Source organism: Aspergillus novofumigatus, assembly GCF_002847465.1.
Source record: "Aspergillus novofumigatus IBT 16806 chromosome Unknown P174scaffold_5, whole genome shotgun sequence".
Classification (NCBI taxonomy): domain Eukaryota; kingdom Fungi; phylum Ascomycota; class Eurotiomycetes; order Eurotiales; family Aspergillaceae; genus Aspergillus; species Aspergillus novofumigatus.
The window spans coordinates 397708-416311 of record NW_020194278.1 but is presented as its reverse complement, the minus strand read 5'-3'; the positions used below and the strand labels follow the sequence as shown (position 1 = coordinate 416311).

General features: G+C 49.0%; 5 protein-coding genes across 5 annotated transcripts; 1 reads left to right on the top strand and 4 right to left on the bottom strand.

Annotated features, from left to right (window-relative positions):
* Positions 1–2263: 2263 nt before the first annotated feature.
* P174DRAFT_460980 (MFS transporter) lies at positions 2264–4183 on the bottom strand (the record flags this gene model as incomplete). Its single annotated transcript, XM_024829951.1, has 3 exons — positions 2264–2560; positions 2620–3617; positions 3808–4183. The coding sequence occupies 3 exons, from the start codon at positions 4181–4183 to the stop codon at positions 2264–2266; spliced, it is 1671 nt and encodes a 556-aa protein (XP_024681021.1).
* A 1066-nt stretch (positions 4184–5249) lies between these two features.
* Positions 5250–6009, bottom strand: P174DRAFT_442258 (uncharacterized protein). Its single transcript, XM_024827535.1, has one exon. It carries the CDS (start codon positions 5615–5617, stop codon positions 5462–5464), a length of 156 nt encoding a protein of 51 aa, XP_024681020.1. The 5' UTR covers positions 5618–6009; the 3' UTR covers positions 5250–5461.
* A 1702-nt stretch (positions 6010–7711) lies between these two features.
* P174DRAFT_460979 (WSC domain-containing protein) lies at positions 7712–8695 on the bottom strand (the record flags this gene model as incomplete). Its single annotated transcript, XM_024829950.1, has 3 exons — positions 7712–7735; positions 7798–8321; positions 8383–8695. 3 exons carry the CDS (start codon positions 8693–8695, stop codon positions 7712–7714), a joined length of 861 nt encoding a protein of 286 aa, XP_024681019.1.
* A 4424-nt stretch (positions 8696–13119) lies between these two features.
* On the bottom strand, positions 13120–15556 carry P174DRAFT_460978 (Gar1-domain-containing protein; the record flags this gene model as incomplete). The annotated part of the gene is made up of 10 exons (XM_024829949.1): positions 13120–13488; positions 13554–13735; positions 13863–13900; positions 13960–14017; positions 14078–14157; positions 14227–14230; positions 14636–14805; positions 15003–15148; positions 15211–15311; positions 15481–15556. The coding sequence occupies 10 exons, from the start codon at positions 15554–15556 to the stop codon at positions 13120–13122; spliced, it is 1224 nt and encodes a 407-aa protein (XP_024681018.1).
* Positions 15557–15739: 183 nt separating this feature from the next.
* P174DRAFT_442255 (threonine--tRNA ligase THS1) lies at positions 15740–18463 on the top strand. The gene is made up of 5 exons (XM_024827534.1): positions 15740–16368; positions 16440–16704; positions 16765–17340; positions 17397–18066; positions 18122–18463. Exons 1-5 carry the CDS (start codon positions 15821–15823, stop codon positions 18274–18276), a joined length of 2214 nt encoding a protein of 737 aa, XP_024681017.1. The 5' UTR covers positions 15740–15820; the 3' UTR covers positions 18277–18463.
* The last annotated feature ends 141 nt before the right edge of the window (positions 18464–18604 follow it).

Below are 18604 nucleotides of genomic sequence, written 5' to 3'. Positions count from 1 at the left end.
TTCAGGGGTAGGAAAGGGTCAATCGGATGAAAAAAGACAAGGATGATGCGAGAGAACGGAATGGAAGATTCAGACATGAACAGGCATGGGAAGGATGAATTGGGGCAGACGCTCATGTGCTAGGGAGGTCAAATCGGGATGGAACAAGCAGCACACGTCTTGTCCCTCCGCCAACAGCATGGTGGTTCCGCCCCAAGTCCCAAGGCGAGGCGACGTATAGCCGTCCGCCTGTACCCATTGGGATAGAATACTGTCAAACTACAGTTAGAGTCTTGAGGCCGGATGGACGTCACCGGCGAACTACCCAACGGCATGGTTTTTGATTGGGCCACGTCTCACAGATCCAATCGCCTTTGACGAATTTAGGAAAAGAGCTTGGGAGACCCCCTCCCGAAAGCATCGTTAGGGCCGGGACAAAGCAGGACGGTCATGCAGTAGCCAGCACAGGCAGCGGGGCGAGAAAGGGAAGCCGTCCAGTGATGGAGTTGCGTGGGTGGTGGATAACTGGGTACCGCAGGGTTGGTGGGGGTGGTGCCACCGATAGATAAATCATGATTGTCTGTGTTGCTTTCTCTTGTTTTTGGGCATAACCCGCAATAGCCTCGCGCGGCTAAGCCAACGCGCGTGGCCGAAAAGAGTAGATCAGTAGGATTTGAAACGATCAGCAACGAGAGGGCTTTCGTCGGGTAGCTCATATGCTAGACAATAAACATCATCTTAATGGCATCGTAGATGCCAAAGAGATCGAACCGTCATGCAGAAGGAAGGACTCGGGTTGTGTCCTATGCTTTAGAAGACAGATAGACAGCAAGCCTTCAGAGGCCAGACAACGAGAATGACAAACATGTCCAACCTCTCAGGGACACTCCTCAATCACCGATTCCTGCCCAACGCAAATTGCGGGCGGTGGCCGGAATAAGGTGCATAATGTGTGGTGCGTTGAAGCGCCGGCCAGAATGACTGGGATCAGACTGGAGTGCATGATCGACTTCTGTCCTGTTCTTTGCAGCAAAGTGTCAATCATGATCGCCAGCTTGATTCATTTCTGTGATTACGACATCAACGATGATGGTTGGGACGTAGAATAGACAATCTTGATGAAACCGAGTCTTGAGGGGAGAAAGAGAAGGCGTTCCAACTCCACCGAGACACTTCAGCATTTGAAGATCAGTCTAGACTGCTTTAGGCAATGGCCAAATTACCACCAAATCCCAACCTCCATCTACTGTTGTCCTTTGAAGAAACAACATCTAATACCATTGATATTATCATCCGCATGATTATGATGTTGCCAAAAAAGGAATCTGACGAATCTAGAAGCTATAGAACGACCCAGAACTCCTGATTGTGAAACACCAAAAGATGTCACAGTAATAAGCCAGTTTGTTTACTATTTCTGCACCTAAAAAATGAGGCGAGGATTGCTGCTTTGGCGGTCAATGAGTGGTCAATTGGCACCTAACTATGGAGCACTAACTAGCCAGAACGGCTTGGGCCCATTTGAAACTGAAAGGGCTCTTCGTCACGCCTCTCCGAAAGCAAAGAAGAGCAGAATAGTAATAATGCATGGAGCTATCTTGAGTATGCCACGCTGAGCAGCAGCCCGAAAAGAGCATCTCAGCCCATTCAATGCTACCAGAAAAGCAAATTTGACTTGAGATAGATAGACCTTGAGAAGTCGGTTGATTGCTATCCATAGCCATAAGCAGGGCGACGAATCATAGAGCCAGATGCAACTGGATATGTAGAAGATGGATAGTAAGTAGGTTATCGAGAGAGTTGCCTGCGGTGGTTACCTGCATGATTGCGGATGATCCCTGATCCATCACCGACCACTGCTTGCCTCAGAAGTATTCTCTGCTCCTAAGGCAATTGATTCACAGCATGCCAATACAAGGAAGAATTATGTGCTGAAGCTTTTGATCATCCAACAATTGCTACCAAAATCAACCAGACCATCCAAATAGCCTCCGCTCATCATGGCGGCGCTTTCCCTACGCTCAGAATCACCATCATCCTCCAAGGTCAATAGAGCGAAGGATGGAGCATAGTAATACAGAGGATCTGTCACTCGCTACGGTCAATACGCTGCGCTGAAGTTATTATTTCTGTATCAAAATGCAATTGCGCGCTTACAGATCACCTACAGCAGGCGCCAGAAGAGCAGACAATTCGATTCATCGCTTTATGCTATGCTAACATGACTCATAAAAATAACGTTATTGGGGTATCTTTTTGCATTCTGGCCCAAAAGAAGACCAGATTAGTGACTCACGGCATCCATCGACTTCCTCCAATGAGGTCCAAATACTTTCATAGCGAGAATCACCGAGCTGCTGGCGAAAGCGACCAGTCCAAGGATCATAAAGAGCCATCCGTTACCAATGGCATCAATAATGGGGGCTGTCACTAGCGATCCGATGCATGAGAATATGTTTCTCATAAAGTTGTTCAATGCGACACCAGATGATGATTTCTTGGGCATGAATTCTGTCAACATTGTCGTTGACATGCTGAATATGAGCATTGATCCGACACCAAAAAAGAAGTTGGCGGCCATCTGGGAGACAAAGTTAGCTTCTCACCCTCCCAGTAAAACAAAGTGCTAGACCAACTAACCGGCGCAAACCAGAAGACCCCCTTGTCGGCAGTCCAGCCGTACCAGATCAACGCAGCAGGATACAGAAATGCGCCCAGCCAAGCATTCTCACGCATGCGATCCTCCGGGCGATAGATCAACTTGCCGTCCTCGTCATATCTACCGGCCTTCTTCGCCTCACGCTGCATGATTTTGTCCATCCATCGCCCGCCGAAAATACTCGCAGCTATGTAACCCAGCGAGTTTGGGATATAGAGGCACCCAACAATAACGGTGCTAAAGTTGTAGGGGTTCGTTGAAAACGTATGTTCAACGCTAACGTTCAACACGTATAGGGAGCCGAAGGTGATACTCGCGTAGTATACAGTCAAAAGCACTGCGGGATAGCGCAAGTAAAGAACGATCTTAAGAGGGTCAAGGAAAACCATCTTGAGGACCTTCAACCATCTGGCAGTGAGGTGAACGACCTGGCGTGAAGATATCCGACTGAGCTGTCGTTCAACGGGTGCTTGTTCATCCCCATCACGCTGCTTTTGATTGGCCAATGTTTCAGGAAGTGCAAAAAAGATGAATATCACGATGATTCCGCCATAAACCGCCAACAACCACATGGTACTCCTCCATTGCCAACGCTCTGCCAGAGCACCCCCCACGATGGGAGCGAGCAAAGGACCGCACAGCGGGCCCAGATAGAAAATGCTCATTGCGCGTCCCCTTTCATGCGGATCCCACAGATCTGCTATCGTCCCTGCGCCAACTGCTTGAACTGATGCCGATGCCCCACCGCTCAACATGCGCATGACGATTAGCATCGAAATGGAATGGGATACGGCACTCAGAACGTTGAACAACACAAAGAGACCGAAGGATACGAGGTATATCGTTCGCCGACCAAGTCTCTCGCTGAAAGACGACCACCAAAGTGGAAAGATAGACATACTCAGCATGTACAGCGAGATATTCAGGTTGACGACAGTGGTTGGTGCGTCCATTTCCTTGGATATTTGAGAAAGAGAGGCTATTGTAAGAACCTGTTAGCACGTGCTAATGAATGATATATCGACCGTTTCGGTCAGCGAGGAATTCTCGAAGTGTGAGGGTAGCGAAGTCACCAACGAGAGTTGTTCACCGACAAGGGGAGCGCATGAACAAGTGGGTTGGCCACCACGAGTTCAATCCTAGGGGCAGCTGAACTGTGAGCCACTTACGGAATAGTATCGAGCTACCCATGGGAGCCGTAGATCCTGCCAGCGCGACGATAAATGTGATAAACCACTTCGTTTTTCGGAGATACGTCTTCGGATTCTCAACCTCTGCCAGCAGGGTAAGTTGTCCGAAAAGCCCTCGGCGCTTCAGCCTCGGCACCGCTATCGGCAAGCTTTCATGCTCTGCATATGGAATATCAATCGCTGTGCCCTTCATATCCATGGCCGACTGCGCGGGCGATGCAGCGAACGAAGAATGGCCATCTTTTTCGGCACATACGTCTTCATCTCCGGGCCTTTTGACTGTTGGAGCATCCGTATATGCGGTTTCCGCCGACGTGATTTCATGAACACCTTCCTCCAAGTCCCCGGAAGTCATTTCTTATGTGTGGGGAATTCGTTTGTCGTGAAAGAAAAATTCCTACTGTTGTTCCTCTGCAAACCGACGGGAGTATAAGATCGATGACGCACGATGCAACCCCATCTAAGGTAGCATCAGTCTTGAGATCTTGGGAGATCCGGGAAGACCCAACAGGTAGTTCGTCCGAAGAGAAGAGCGAAAAGCCGAGAAGAAAGGATGACGGAATGATAGGGCAGTAAATGAAGATAGTGTGCAAATACTGCAACTGTAGCAATGTCAGTTAATAAGACTGGTGGATATATAAGAGAGCAGCGACTCTTCCCCATGTTCTTCAGAAAGTAGTGGAGTAATTCACTTCAAGAGGATAGATATGTCAAGGCGTCCTCTTGAGTGTGGTGAAGTGTCGTAGAAGGAAGGAAGTGAAAGGGAAATACCTATGACGTGAAAACAGAAAGAAGTGAGCGTTCCCTGCTGGCGCCGTTTGAGGCAGGTGTATATCTACTCGAGGACTGATTCTCCCCACTTTCTGCCAGACAACAATCTCCTCTTCAATATTTAATTGAGCATTCAAAATATGGTAGCTGGGATTTGTCTTCTGCCAGTGAGATGTCAATTTTCTTGTACGCGCTTTCTGTCTCGATGCTGCTCTTAGTGGGAGAGCAGTCCCTCTTCTCGGTCTTTCTCCGCATGCGGAACCCATTCTTCTGAGTCTGCCAGATACGATTCATAGTGACTCCAAAGTCTACAGTCAAAACGACTAAGACTTCTCAGTCTCCACATCAATGAAAAGGATGAATCAAAGAACCGAGACAGTGTGCCGTTCGATCCGTAGTGACCAGTCGGAGAGCGTGGCGCATTTGGTGATGGCGGGGGTTTCCGCCCTTGGCTTTCCCACCCCCCCAGTTACCCGAGGTCAAGCCTTATGTAGTCTAGCTGACAGTCCTGTCTTGGTAGTCGGTATGCGAGTCAGGTATGCAACAAAAGCTAGGAGCATGGATTATACTTGTCGCCTGGTAAAGGCTCAATAAGCGTCGGCCTAAGCTTTTTCATTCAGTGACCTTAGCCTGCCACTCGAAGAAACATGGCCTGACCCGTATGTGACCCTAGTTTGTCTTCATCGGGCACTGAGGATTTCCTCAGCTGTAAGAGGGCAGTCGAGCCTCTCAATGCAGGAAACCGTCCATCAGACTTCTGCACAATAAGGTCACGCACCAGAGCTCTACGAGAGATCCCCTACCCTCGACATTGAAAGGCTCTACTCCCTTTGCGATGAACGTTATCCCATCTGGTAGCATGTCAGCATAACTCATCCCGATATGAGGTCATAACGTTGCGGAAAGACAGCCTCTTAGGGCTCATGCCAGCGAGATGAGTCAATCCCGTATCAGCGAACAGCGGAAGCCCCTGCAGGCGAGTAAAGTTTTGCAGCTGAGTCGATCCGAAGCCACGCATACGAGTGCTTCTGTAGGTGATTTTTCATCCTTGGTGCGGAAAAGGATCACTTCAAGATGATAACAACGCCCGGATAAGACAATGCTCGGGGCCCCAGGTTGAAATGGGTGTCAGTTTGCATGATATGGAGCCCTAAAGGCGACCGGTCTGAGAAACAATGGGATGTTTTGCCATCGGCCTCACGACTTAGAAATGACCAAGAATCCTTGCCTTGTGCATGAACAGGAGTATTTGCTTTCGGCGGTAGTGGAGGCATCGGAGAGTGCTTTTCAAGATCCGATCGAAACATGAGGTATCGGAAGAGGCCTTTGCTCAAGGCCTACAGCCATCCGCTTCTCAATTGGAAATGCTTGATAGACGGCATATCCGAAAGGGACTTCACAAAGTTGCCGATGGCGAGATTTGGCCGTGGGTCAACCTCTCCAAAGTATATATTGTTAGCCATCAATGTAGAGAGAAGGGGCCCTCGTATGTGGATGCACTGTTGGAGGACAGCCGCAATACAAAAGACAGAAGCCATCAGCTTCACCTCCATTGCTGAAGGAACCGACGCATATATAAAACAAACACCACGGAGCACGACCGAGACAAGGTTCTGCGATAAGAATCGCCCCCCTATCTTCCTCAGTTATATCATGACGCCTCCTAAATCTGCAAAAAGGAACATAGATAACTCTCGATCGCGAGCCAACCTATGATCGGACCCTTTCCCATGGATATGCCTTATCGACAGAAGTATCGATATCGTCAGTCAATATCAATGGCGTATTTTTCTGGTATATCTAGGACATCGTAAGCACCCGACCAGACAGCACAAGCACAAATAGCGTACCATAGCCGTCGTTCCTGAGAACCAGATGTCAATCACGGGATGCTTTTGATCCCTGCTCTACCACCGAATAGGCTTCTTAGTTTCTGGATAACATACGACGGGGCACATTAGTCGCCTCATATGCGGAGAGGGTGTGAACCAACCCGCGCAGCAGCCCGCAATGGCTTCAGATTGACGAAGGGAAGCACTTTTGAGAGGACCTAAGGGGATATCGAGATGGTTCATTGGGCGGAGTCAATACTTCGACCGAAAGCTAAGGTAGGCTGCCTTCAGAGACTTCGAAAGTCGTCGGGCTCAAGGGATCTACTCATGAATGGATGTGTATAATTTTCTGCAGATCTTGAGAGAAATTGCCAAGAAGAAACTATAGAGATATCCCGCGAATTCAACTGTGGTTGATAGCAGACACGCAGCTGCAACGCGGGTTCGATATGAATGGATCCTGGCAGCAAGGCGTTGGAAGTGCAGTCACTGGGTTGAAATGCTACCGTACTATAAGGTAAACTGATCTATTATTAACTTCAGATGGGTGCTTAGAGGTGGTATCCATATTCATTTCAAACATTAACTGCAAGACCTGTCCATGACTCTCCTGTTCAGCCGGTCGTTCAGTCCACTCGAGAGATGGAATCCAGGACGAGGAGAAAGTTGAGTGATGACTCGGAAAAGCAAAATGTGACATCACAGAAAGAAATCAAAATGAAAGAGATAGTCCAGCTTAAGTAGAGGGGAAACCAAAGAAAAATGAACTGATTACAGAAGAAAATATGAATCGACATGCCAACTGTGGAACGCCTTTTGAATAATACAAGTCCCTTGACACACGTCCAAGTACAATATTGGGCCCATGACCCTACCGATGACCCTGCCGGAAGTAACATCCAAGGTATATATGATTGATTTGGGATGATGCGATATCGTCCGAATATCCTGTGCAAACGGTGTGACCTGCCCGGGAGCTCCTTGATTTGCATCTTTCATAGAAAAGAGGACGTCGTGGTTTGAGGATTTCCGAGTTTTGCCAATATCGAACAGATTGGAAAGTCGGTGCCTCCAAGAATAAGCCTCTTCATAACGCGCGGAGGACAAGCTCGATAAAGTGCTGAGGAATAATATCTTCCAGTGATTGGGTAGGAAAAACGTTGAGGAATTCGTAACAGTATGTTGAATTCATAGCAAATGCGATGACTCAAATTGCCTTGGTGAACTTGGACGCTGCGCTTGGTGCAATACGGCTAGGGGTTGCTTCGATACATGTCGAATTAACGTCGGTCAGGGTTTGTTACCTAGCATTTCGAGTCAGTGCATCTAGTTAAAATATTCCAAGCGCAGAAATGAAGAGACTCACCTGTAAGATACGACGGGAAAAGTCTTGATCATCATCAATGCTACCATTGCTTTGCCGCCTTTGTGCCATGAAGTCGCCATCGAACCGCGAATCGGACATGGAATCTTGCGACATGGGCTTGCCAAAGTGCTCGGTGGCGCCAGCGTTATTCGAGTAATGCGGTTGCACGTTTGTGCGCTTCCTGAAACGCCAGAGGAAGAATCCAGCTCCGACAAGGGAACAGAATCCGACCACACCGACAACAACACCAGCAGCAATGGCAGCAGTGTTCGGGCCATCCTTGTTCTTTTCCTCGTTGAGTCCGTTTGTCGCGCCCACCCCATTGCCTGCTGCTGCTGTGACGACGACTGTCTGCTCCCCTTGCGTGACGACTTGACCCTGACTGCCAGTAGTCACAGTCGACCCGCCATTCGTCGTTGATGTCGAGCTCGAGTTGGTGCTGGCAGACTCATCATCATCTTGGTAGTACGGAACGTTGGAACTTAGGCCAGTCAGGTAGACAGAGAATGTATTTGCACCACCACCTGTTAAATCATCCAGTCAGCACGGCAACGGAACCAGCAAAAGTTATAGGGAAGACCATACACATGACATCAGGCCAACCAGCGCATTTGACGTTACAATCCGAATCGGTCGTCTTAGCAGACTTCGCGGGAAGCTCATTTCCACAGAGACAGTTCGATCCCTTCGTCAAGGCAAAGACAAGATTGTTGCTCTTCAAGCAGAGTTGTTGACAGTAGCCGTTACTCTGATACATATAGGGGCCTTGGTCTACCAAGGGTGTGGAGTCACTGAAACAGCCCTCGCTTACCATTTCGGCGGCGAAGACTGCTGGAAGGTTGGTGGTGAGGAGCAGCGCTGAGGCTGTAAAAGCGGATCGGACAGTGAAAGGCTTCATTCTGAGTTTGGTATATGTGACTGTAATATCAAAAAGCGAGAGTCGAGGCGTTAAGCGGTTGATGAGGTTTGGTGAGAAACGAGAGACAAGGGACGACCAGCGTAGCCCTTAGATATTATTTTGCGATTGTTGTCTTCAATCTACTTCCCGTTTATCCTTCCTGAGTAGCGAGCGGTAGGAACGAAAACGAGAAACAGTCGTCGCGATTTATCGACGGTCGGACCCAGCTTAGACAATTGATATGACGAGTCGACGGTCGTGAGATGCCAGAGAAGAGCGACGAAAGAGGTTTAGTTGAGGCGAAGTTGAAGCGAAGAGGGTGATATCGATGAAAAGCCGGTGTTGATCCTTCTGGAGAAGACGGTCCCTTGGCGGGGAAGAAGTTGAGGACCGGCTGTTTCACAAACCCCTTTTGTCGGGAAGCTGAAATGAGCAACCTGGACGGGGCTAATTGCTCGCACCACGGTGTGATCAGTCAAGCAACCACCTCCTTCACGTCAATAAGAGAAAATTGTGCCTGAGCTAGAACAGAGAAAGCGAGGCGTCGAAGTAGAAAATTAGAAACGACAAGGACGTCGACGAAGAATACAAAAAGGGTGGCTACTGAAGTCGAACCCTTCCAACATACGATAGAAACGAGTGGAAATTTAGTGGAGGGAAAGGATTATTATGGAAGGGGTGACAAGGAGAAGAGGACAAGCAGTAGGAGAAGGACCTGGAGAAAGACGGAAGGCAGACAGAGAGAGTGACTGAGTGACTGACTGTGACTGATGATAGTGTGAGAGGGACTGATTATTGAATGGACAGTCGAGGGATTATTGGCTTAAGCGATAATCTCCGGGTTCAGATTAGCTATTATTATTAGGAGGTACTAGCCTAAGGTACGGAGTATACAGGGTAAGTAAACAATGCGACCGCTGCCGCACCTAAAAGGAAAGGCACCTGCCTTAGGGATTGGGAAGCATACACGGTACGCCTTTTTTTGTGCCTAAGGAGGAAGAGTGTCCAAACGGGCCCTTACCCTGGTTCGCCTCTGACGGTAATTTTACATCCCGCGTAAAGAGCTCCACTCATAATTCTGCCCAATGATATGAAGTACCACTGTTTATATAAGCGCATTTGCCGTGCTTATGACCAGGGGTACAGTAACTCGTTTCCATATTTGGTTACCCGGCCGGAAAAAGGGAGCCCTTGTGGTGCAGGCTAAGCCCGAGGTGGTAAAGGCGTGCATTAGCTTGCTGAATTGTGGTGGCTCTGCTTTTCAGTTTCATCAATTGAAAGAGGGGCTGCTGCTGTACGGAGTAAGGTAGATAAGTAAGGTACAGAATACTTAATCCGGAGTAGAGGTATGAATTGCCTGGAGTGCTAAGTAAGGTAGTTGCAAACTGTAAGGTACACAGCCATGGCAAAGGTACAATGTGGTACCTATATAGGTACCTGTATAGTGCCTAGTCTTCCTTATCAGAAAGGAATCAAGCTCCAGGACCGAGAGGGAATAGATGTAGTTGAGGAGAGGATACAAGAGATCTTCAGATACGGAGTATGGAGTACACTGGCAAAGTTCATGCAAGTCCATCTTGTGGGATAATCAGTGATCTGCTACAGTAGTAGTCGCAAGTCATGTACTTTCCTCTATTGGCCTCAAAGCCAGTGTAGGCTTTCATTGTCGCATGGTTGGACTATCCTTATGAAACAAAGCAAACAGATAACTTGTGATTCACTGCCTGTCCTCAAGAGCATCCTGCTGCCCTTGTAACACTTTTCAACTCGTCCCCGAGTCGAAGTTCGAGGTCAACCCACCATCTATTAGCAAGCTATCTATCTGCCTACCATTGTGTCGTCTCTCTTGTTACTTATTGCCGTAGATAGATGCTCCGTATCTCACTCTCTATTCCCGACAAGCCATTGCAGCCACATTGGAATGACAAGGACGCGGCGTCGTCGATCCCTGTTTCGGCCAAGCGCCCCCGATGGATCACACACACACACGCACACACACAGACCCGTGATGCGAGCCCCGATTCCGTAGACTACCCTACCCTCTGATAACCCAGATCAGCATGTGTCACATTTCTTCAAGGACAATAAGGATCACATCAATATGGTTACAACCGAAGGTTCCCCTCTAACCTTGGAACTCGTGCAAAACTCCCTGCTGGTAGTCAGCTTCCATAAGTTCCAAGGCTCCAAGCGGCCACTCCCGGACTGTGTGGGTCTGAACCCCTTCGTGGCTTCTGCAGGTTAACGCGGGTCGCTGGAACCTGTAAAGAAACTGTAAGGTTCACCACCTTTGGGTACTGATGTAACGCACAACGAACACACAACGATAATACCTCGATCGCTCATCCTTTGATCGACAAGGCTCGGCCAATGACAGAACGGATTCTCCTGTGAGCGATGATGATGAACTAGTTTCATTGTCCAACAGGTGTGATTTACTCGGTAGATCGAAGATAATAGTTCATGGCTTCGCCACTTACGTTGTCCAACGGACGCATGTCGATGGAGATCAATCAAAAAGGATTCCATACATCATTTTTGCTGAATGGGAGAACGGCGTAGGCCGAGAAAAGTAGCACACGTATATCAGCAGTGCGAACTCGATGTTGTTACTATTGTGATGAGAGCAGGATACTGCCCCTCATTCCTGACTATTCGTAGCCCAGTACGGAGAAAAGCCCTCAGCTTATGTTCATCTGAGATATGGCTCCTGGGATTACTTGTGGTCGTCATTGCGCCGCTCCATTTGCAATTTCTTAAAACCCATCATCCTTATTGCGGTCAGTCAATATTCTTGTGAACCCTGGGAGTCCGCCAAATGACTCAAATGACAATGACAATCCTTTCCACCGAATGACATGGCATACGGAGTACATGCCGAGGAATACCTCCTTGTACGGACGTTATGGAAGAACCAGCCATTCCAGAAAACGAGAGGAATGTTCCTTGGAGACGTTGAGATAAAGTGGGTTGCTCGAAGAGACAGGCTCACCTTGCTTCAGTTCGCGAATCTTCCTCATTCAATCAGACTTTCCGCAAGAACTCGACGCGATTAGAGCAACTCGATAGTCGCGTCGGCGTTCATGGTCAAGAAACAGCAACGGATTTATCTGCGCTTCTGTCAGAGCCTCAGATCACCAGATCTTGGAAGTACGAACGGTTCCCCAGGAATACCAACTCGCACAGTCGCACTAATACAGAGTATTAACAGATCATTGCTCACATCCCGAGAACCAAATCCAGATAGACCCTGGTCGTGTGCTGTTCTCCTTATGGCCACCAACGATTCTACCTAAGAACATTATCATCCTTCCAGAACAAGCTTCAATACCACAAACGGATACACCAGTATTTCACGTTCACCTCAACTCGTGCAAGCCACCGTATGATGGAATACCTAGACGGAAAAACCGGAAGCTGTACGGATATGTAGATTTGTCCCGACGAAGTCGTAAAGCCCTCGGGCAGGTCTAGAACCTGTCAATTGACCCACAACCCAACAGTCAGGCTTGCATCCAGTCCAGTTTTGTCTTAACCCGATGATCTATCGACTTATCGAGTTCACTGTGACTGTCTAGAACTCTTTGAGTTACGCTGGAGCTAAGATTGTGAAAAAGCAAGCTGCTGTTGCCTCACTCCACTGCTTGACAAGTAGAAACCCGGCTTCGGCATCCCAGACCTGACTCCCATGGCAACCTCGCGCCCATCTGGGACTCTAGGTTTTGTTTTCCTGCGTACTCAGTCGTCGACCTTGTTCTCAACTTGCAAGTTTGACTGGAAGTTTGAGGCAATTGATGGGGATCGCTGTCAGCGATGCATTTCATCGTCGATCAATAGACTTAAGACTCTTGAGGGCTGACTAGGCTCTCTATCCACGTTACACATCTGGATGATTAATCTGCTGTACCGAGAAGTAGATTTAAAGGATCTAGCTGCATGCTCTGGAATAAGCTGCAGATATTCATCATGTTGGTGGAAGATCTGAGCCGCAGCGCAGCCGGCTGTATATATATGTGTCGCAGTATGTGTTAATACTACAGCCTTATTGTCATCCATCCCAGTTTCTTAAGAAATGCTAGGATATGGTATCCGCTATAACCTCCCATAATTGTATAACAGTATTTGACAAACGTTCGATATGAAAAATGGATGTATCTGACTAGGATAAGGAAGTGCTCGGTAAAAGTTCATTTGATGCACTGGAGCCGGGGTTCTACCAGATGTTTCGACGAAGCTCGACAACAGCTTAACCGGTACAAAGGAATGCAGCTGAGGCAGACAAATCGAATGCAAACTTTTCAAAATTGTATCAACAATTCTTCACGTCCTCTCCAGTATATATGTACGTAGAAAGATCTCTCTATCACGGTACTTAAATTCTGAGCAGCCAAGCCTGAACTCGTCTGTACAGATAATTAACCCCTCTATGGCTTGGGGATCTTTATCGACTTGCTGACCATCATGCAGCCGTGCAGGACAAACAGCAGAACAACGGGGTGAAACTCAAATGGCGTGCCCTGGGCGGCGAGGCCAAGAGGAAGATCCTCGAGAATCCAGCCCTGAGATACCCAGTAGGCCATGAGCGAAGCGATGCCCAATGTCGTCGGGATCGGTGTGCCTTCAAAGTACTTGGACTTGCCGGTCTTATCCTTGGGAAGGACGGCGACGGTAACGTTGAATCGGGCCAACCGTGTCAAGCCGCAAAGGACGAAGAACGCTAACAGAAAATGGTCGACGAGGGTGCGGGCTCCAAGAGCGAAGGCGCATGCGGCTGGTGCGAGGCCGAAGGAGATCTAGAGCGGAAAGATAAAGGTCAGCTGCGTCCGCTGCCCCTCGGGGAGTGCGAAGTTTGCCATACCAAGTCTGCCAGAGAGTCAAGCTCCTGTCCCATGAGGGATGACTTCTTCCTCCATCTCGCGATTTTGCCATCCATAAAATCAAAAAATAAACCGAAAGGCATGAAACCAAGAGCGGCCCAAACAGCACCATGATCATGTGGGTCTCCTAGACAATAACGCATCGACGAGAATACGGACATGACTGTTCGAGATCTAGTCAGCGTCGGTTCATACTTTCGATTATAATGAGATTGCGGCCTTGCCTCCACAGAATCCTATCAAGTGCTGTCAGCGTTGAAGACGGATAATGTTGTTCTAACCGATCTTACCATTGAGCTCGGTCACCAAATCAGCAAGATGCAACGCCCTGCAGGAAATTTAAATGAGCAACATATCTTGATTCCCACCGGACACTCAAATACCAACCTGACCAAGCTAAAGTGACCCGTCTCCGACGAGAGGAGCATCTTCTGCTTTTCCTGACCTGCAATCAATAGGTGAGCATGTTGCAGGACAATTGCACCCGCTGGTGATCCAAACTCACCTCCATCGCCCGAAGCTGCGACACCGCTATTTGAAGATTGACTTGACGACATGGCTGCTGTTCGACGAGACATGCTCGATCTGTATGAACAAGAGTAGACGATATATGACGGAAAAATAAACTAAGATGTAAGTTCAAAGCGATCAGACGGCTCTTATAGGTAAGTAGCAGGTTGAAACAGGTTGAGGATTCCAGTGTTGACGAAACGCACAGATTCTCTGGTTCCTGGGCGGTCCAGACGTCATTGGAAAGGCGGTGCAAGCTGCGCCACAAGATCAAGCCACATGCTTCTAGGGAAAATTTCCAGCTTTTTAGCATCCGATGATGCTACAAGCTGGTTAACATCTACTTAAAAAGGATAATTGACGTAGTATTGTTGCAAGTGGACGAACTTGGACTCGCGCTGTGTATTTTACAACATCACAGAAACTGAAGCAGCAAACTTTCATATGCATAATAAAATATCTCGAAAATAAAGGTTCCTGCAAGAGCTCCCGTTTTCCCATAACGCCATAATAAGACAGTACTAGTCAAAACAAACTGTCTATCGTCGGAAACCTCCACTACCACCACGAGGTCCTCCTCTGCCACCACCTCTGCTCCCACCACGGAAGCCGCCTCCACCAAAACCGCCTCCACCAAAACCACCTCCACCAAAACCACCTCCCCTAGGTCCTCCACGTCCTCGGGGGCGCCGCCTCGGCCACCACGAGGTGCACCACGTCCACCTCTGGCGCCTCCGCGAGTAAAACCACCTCTGCCACCGACGGCCCTCTTGGGTTTCGAGCCTAGACAAAGTTAGAATAAGTGTACGATAACTGGACGAAACTAATGGCATACCCGGAGGGGGCTTAGGCTTGGGAAGGAACCTATTATTGGACAGTTAGTCACGCAAACATGCAAGTCAAGGCGATGCAGAACGTACTTCTCAAGCGGAAGAAGCTTGTCTCCTCCAATGTAGACCTTGTCGCCAGGCTTGAAGGATGTCGCAACAATGCCCTCCTGAGGCTTGATGGTGAAGTACACCTGGTTGATGGGACCGAGAACTTCGTCGACCTTGCCAATAGGGGTCTGACGAAAAGGGTTAGTCACTAAGATTGCGACAGAAGGTAGGGTGCAAGCCTATGCCGTACTTTGTTCTCGAGGTAGATAGGGGCGTTGAAGTAAGGAATCTTGGGATTCACTGATTCGCAAACCATCTCGCCCTCGCAAGCGTGCATGACAGTACCCATCTCTGACAAAAAATCAGTCATCCGTCATCTCCCCCGATGTACCCGCAAATGTATATTTACCCAGAACCTGTGCTGGCGGCCCAGTTTGTGCTTGGAATCCTCCGCGGCCTGCCCGACGAAAATTTCGTTAGCAGCCATCAATCTTCCACTTTGGCAACTATTCGAACTCACCACCGCGTCCACCAAAGTTTCCACCACGATTGGCGCCAGAGGCGAAACCGCCACGGCCACCTCCACGAAACGACATCTTGATTGTGGTGTTGCGATTGATGGAGCTGTCTGGAGTTCGGAGTCCGGAGAAGTTTTCAAATGGTGGGAGCCTCGAAACGGTAAAGTGTCGCTAGCCGCCAGGGCAGTTTAATGTCACGTGCTTCACCGCCTTCCTTCCCCTCTCCGTTTTGAATTATTATGACTCTTCGCATCGGCCGAAGAAGAGTCATCGTTCTGAGCCCTGCCCCCTACTCATTGTGCGCGTCTCCCGAACCGCTGGTCTGAACTTACGGATACAGCCATGGCTCCCGAAGACTCGAAAGAATTGCCAGTGCGGCCTGCAGTGGCCCAGGACGCCAATGCTACTGCCCCGCCAAAGGCTGCGAAAGTTAATGCAGCCTCGAATAACGACTCTCTCCCCGATTTCATAATTGAACGGAACAAGCTATTTGAAGAATTGTGGCAACAGTATCTTGAAGAGCTCAAGAACAAGCCTCACCCGGAAATTAATGTCCTTCTCGATCTCGGCGACGGGAACCCCTCTCCTGTCCCCGCCAAAGCCTGGGAGACCACCCCCGGATCGTTTTTGAGAGACGTCCCCAAGGATATCAGCGCAAATGTCGTTCTCGCGAAAATTGATGGCAAGGAGCTCTGGGATTTGAACCGCCCTCTGGAGCGCGACTGCACCGTCTCTTATGTTCCGTTCGACAGCCCCGAAGGTCGGGATGTTTTCTGGCATTCGAGCGCGCACTGCCTGGGTGAAGCATGCGAATGCGAATATGGATGCCTACTCTCCCACGGACCTCCTACTCCTCAAGGTTTCTTCTACGATATGGCCATGCCTGACAAGTCAGTTTGCCATGCCTACTTTCCCCTACGTGTGCCTCGTGATGGAATACGAGTCTGACTCTAGAGAATAGCCGTGTTGTACGAGAGAGTGACTGGCCGGCCTTGGATAGCAGAGCGTCGCGGATCTTCAAGGAAAAGCAAAGCTTCGACCGATTGGAGGTTACGAAGGAAAACCTCAAGAAAATGTTTGCCTACAGCAAATATAAACTGCACTACATTGACAAGCTTGTCACCGGAGAAAAGAGTACCGTTTATAGATGCGGTACCCTGGTCGACCTTTGCAGAGGGCCCCACATCCAGAACACTGGAAAGATCAAGACCTTCAAGATTATGCAGGTATGAACACGATCCTGCGGAAGCCGTTTTGCCGAGTCCATTGCTGATTGCTATATCCAGAACTCTTCCGCATATTTCCTTGGTGATCAGACTAACGACTCTCTGCAACGTATCCGTGGTGTTGCTTTCCCCGATAAGAAGCAGATGCAGGAACATCTGAAGTTCTTGGAGGAGGCGGAGAAGCGCAATCACTTGAGAATCGGCAAGGACCAGGAGCTTTTCTTCTTCGATGAAGTTTCTCCAGGCTGTCCTTTCCTCCTTCCCAACGGAACTAAGATTTTCAATTCGCTCCAGGCTCTTCTGCGGGCTGAGTACCGCAAGCGCGGCTACCAGGAAGTTCAGACTCCCAACATGTACGACGTCGGCATCTGGAAGACATCTGGTCACTGGGCGCATTACAAGGATGATATGTTCAAGCTTGACGTGGAGAAAAGAGAATGGGCACTTAAGCCCATGAACTGCCCGGGCCATTTCGTGCTCTTCGGCCACCGCGAGAGGAGTTACAGAGAACTCCCCCTGAGAATTGCGGACTTTGGTGTTCTGCACCGTAACGAAGCTTCCGGTGCTTTGAGCGGCTTGACCCGTGTGCGCAAGTTCCAGCAAGACGATACCCACATCTTCTGCACCCATGATCAGGTGAGGAGGGATCTTACAGCAAACTTCATGTCCTATAGTCAACTAACTGGTCGCAGATTGCCTCCGAGATCGAGGGTCTCTTTGATTTCCTCCAGTCCATCTACGGACTATTCGGCTTTACGTTCAAGCTGAAGCTTTCCACTCGCCCAGAGAAGTATCTCGGTGACCTCGAGACCTGGAACTATGCCGAGGAGCAGCTCAAGTCTGCGATGACCAAGTTCAAGGGTAAAGACTGGACGATTGATGAAGGCGATGGTGCATTCTATGGTCCTAAGATCGACATCACCATTGCTGATGCTCTCAAGAGAGAGTTCCAATGTGCTACTATCCAGCTGGACTACCAGGCACCAATCAACTTCAAGCTCGAGTACATGACCAACGAGAAGGGCCAGGCTGTTATGGAAGAGTCTAAGAAGGAAGGCGAGACCAAGTCCAACGAGCCTGGTCCGGGTCGGGCGCGCCCCGTCGTCATTCACAGAGCTATCATTGGTAGCTTTGAGCGTTTCTTGGGTATCTTGATTGAGCACTTTGGCGGCAAGTGGCCATTCTGGATCAGTCCTCGTCAGATTCTGATTGTCCCCGTCATGCCTGCTGTGAACGACTATGTTGAAGAGCTGCAGCAAATCCTGCGTGGCGATAAATTGAATGTGGACATTGACATCAGTGGTAACACCATGCAGAAAAAGATCCGTACTGGTCAGCTAGCGCAGTACAACTTCATCTTTGGTAAGTCTTATCGCGAATCCTCATCTTTTTCCTGGACGGTATTGACTTTGGGTAGTCGTCGGCGCTCAAGAAAAGGAGTCTCGCTCTGTCAACATCCGTAACCGTGACGACCCTGCTACACAGCACAAGGGCGTCATGGTTCCTCTTGAAGAGGCTCGCCAGAAGCTCCGGGCTCTGAGAAAGGAGCGCAGACTGGTGAATGCTCTGTAGAGGATTCGACACTGGTATCTAGCGTTTATTGGTTGGCGTATTTCGAGGGCCGCTATTTTTACGGCCAGCGATCTCGCGTAGAGGTTTATGACTTACGTAGGCATTGATTTGCCTCTCTTACAGAAAAGTAGATCTGGAGTATTTAGCGATAAAGACATGAAGAGAGTTCTGATCTAGAAAACTTGGGGTTCTCTGACCATGTATTTTGGACAGTAGATACATCGAAGCAGCCTGCATGAATCGCTAAATACCAACTGGTGGTCCCACCATGAGTACTGTGGGCCTATGCAATTTTGATCACCCCTTAATCAAAGTGGTGATAGTGACT

Excerpts from the sequence above, each read along its gene's own strand:
- P174DRAFT_442258 (XM_024827535.1), bottom strand. The coding sequence starts at position 5,617 with ATGCGTGGCTTCGGATCGACTCAGCTGCAAAACTTTACTCGCCTGCAG.
- P174DRAFT_442255 (XM_024827534.1), top strand. The coding sequence starts at position 15,821 with ATGGCTCCCGAAGACTCGAAAGAATTGCCAGTGCGGCCTGCAGTGGCC. Across the intron at positions 16,705-16,764 it reads AGACCTTCAAGATTATGCAG|AACTCTTCCGCATATTTCCT; the intron begins GTATGAACACGA and ends TGCTATATCCAG. Across the intron at positions 17,341-17,396 it reads TCTTCTGCACCCATGATCAG|ATTGCCTCCGAGATCGAGGG; the intron begins GTGAGGAGGGAT and ends AACTGGTCGCAG.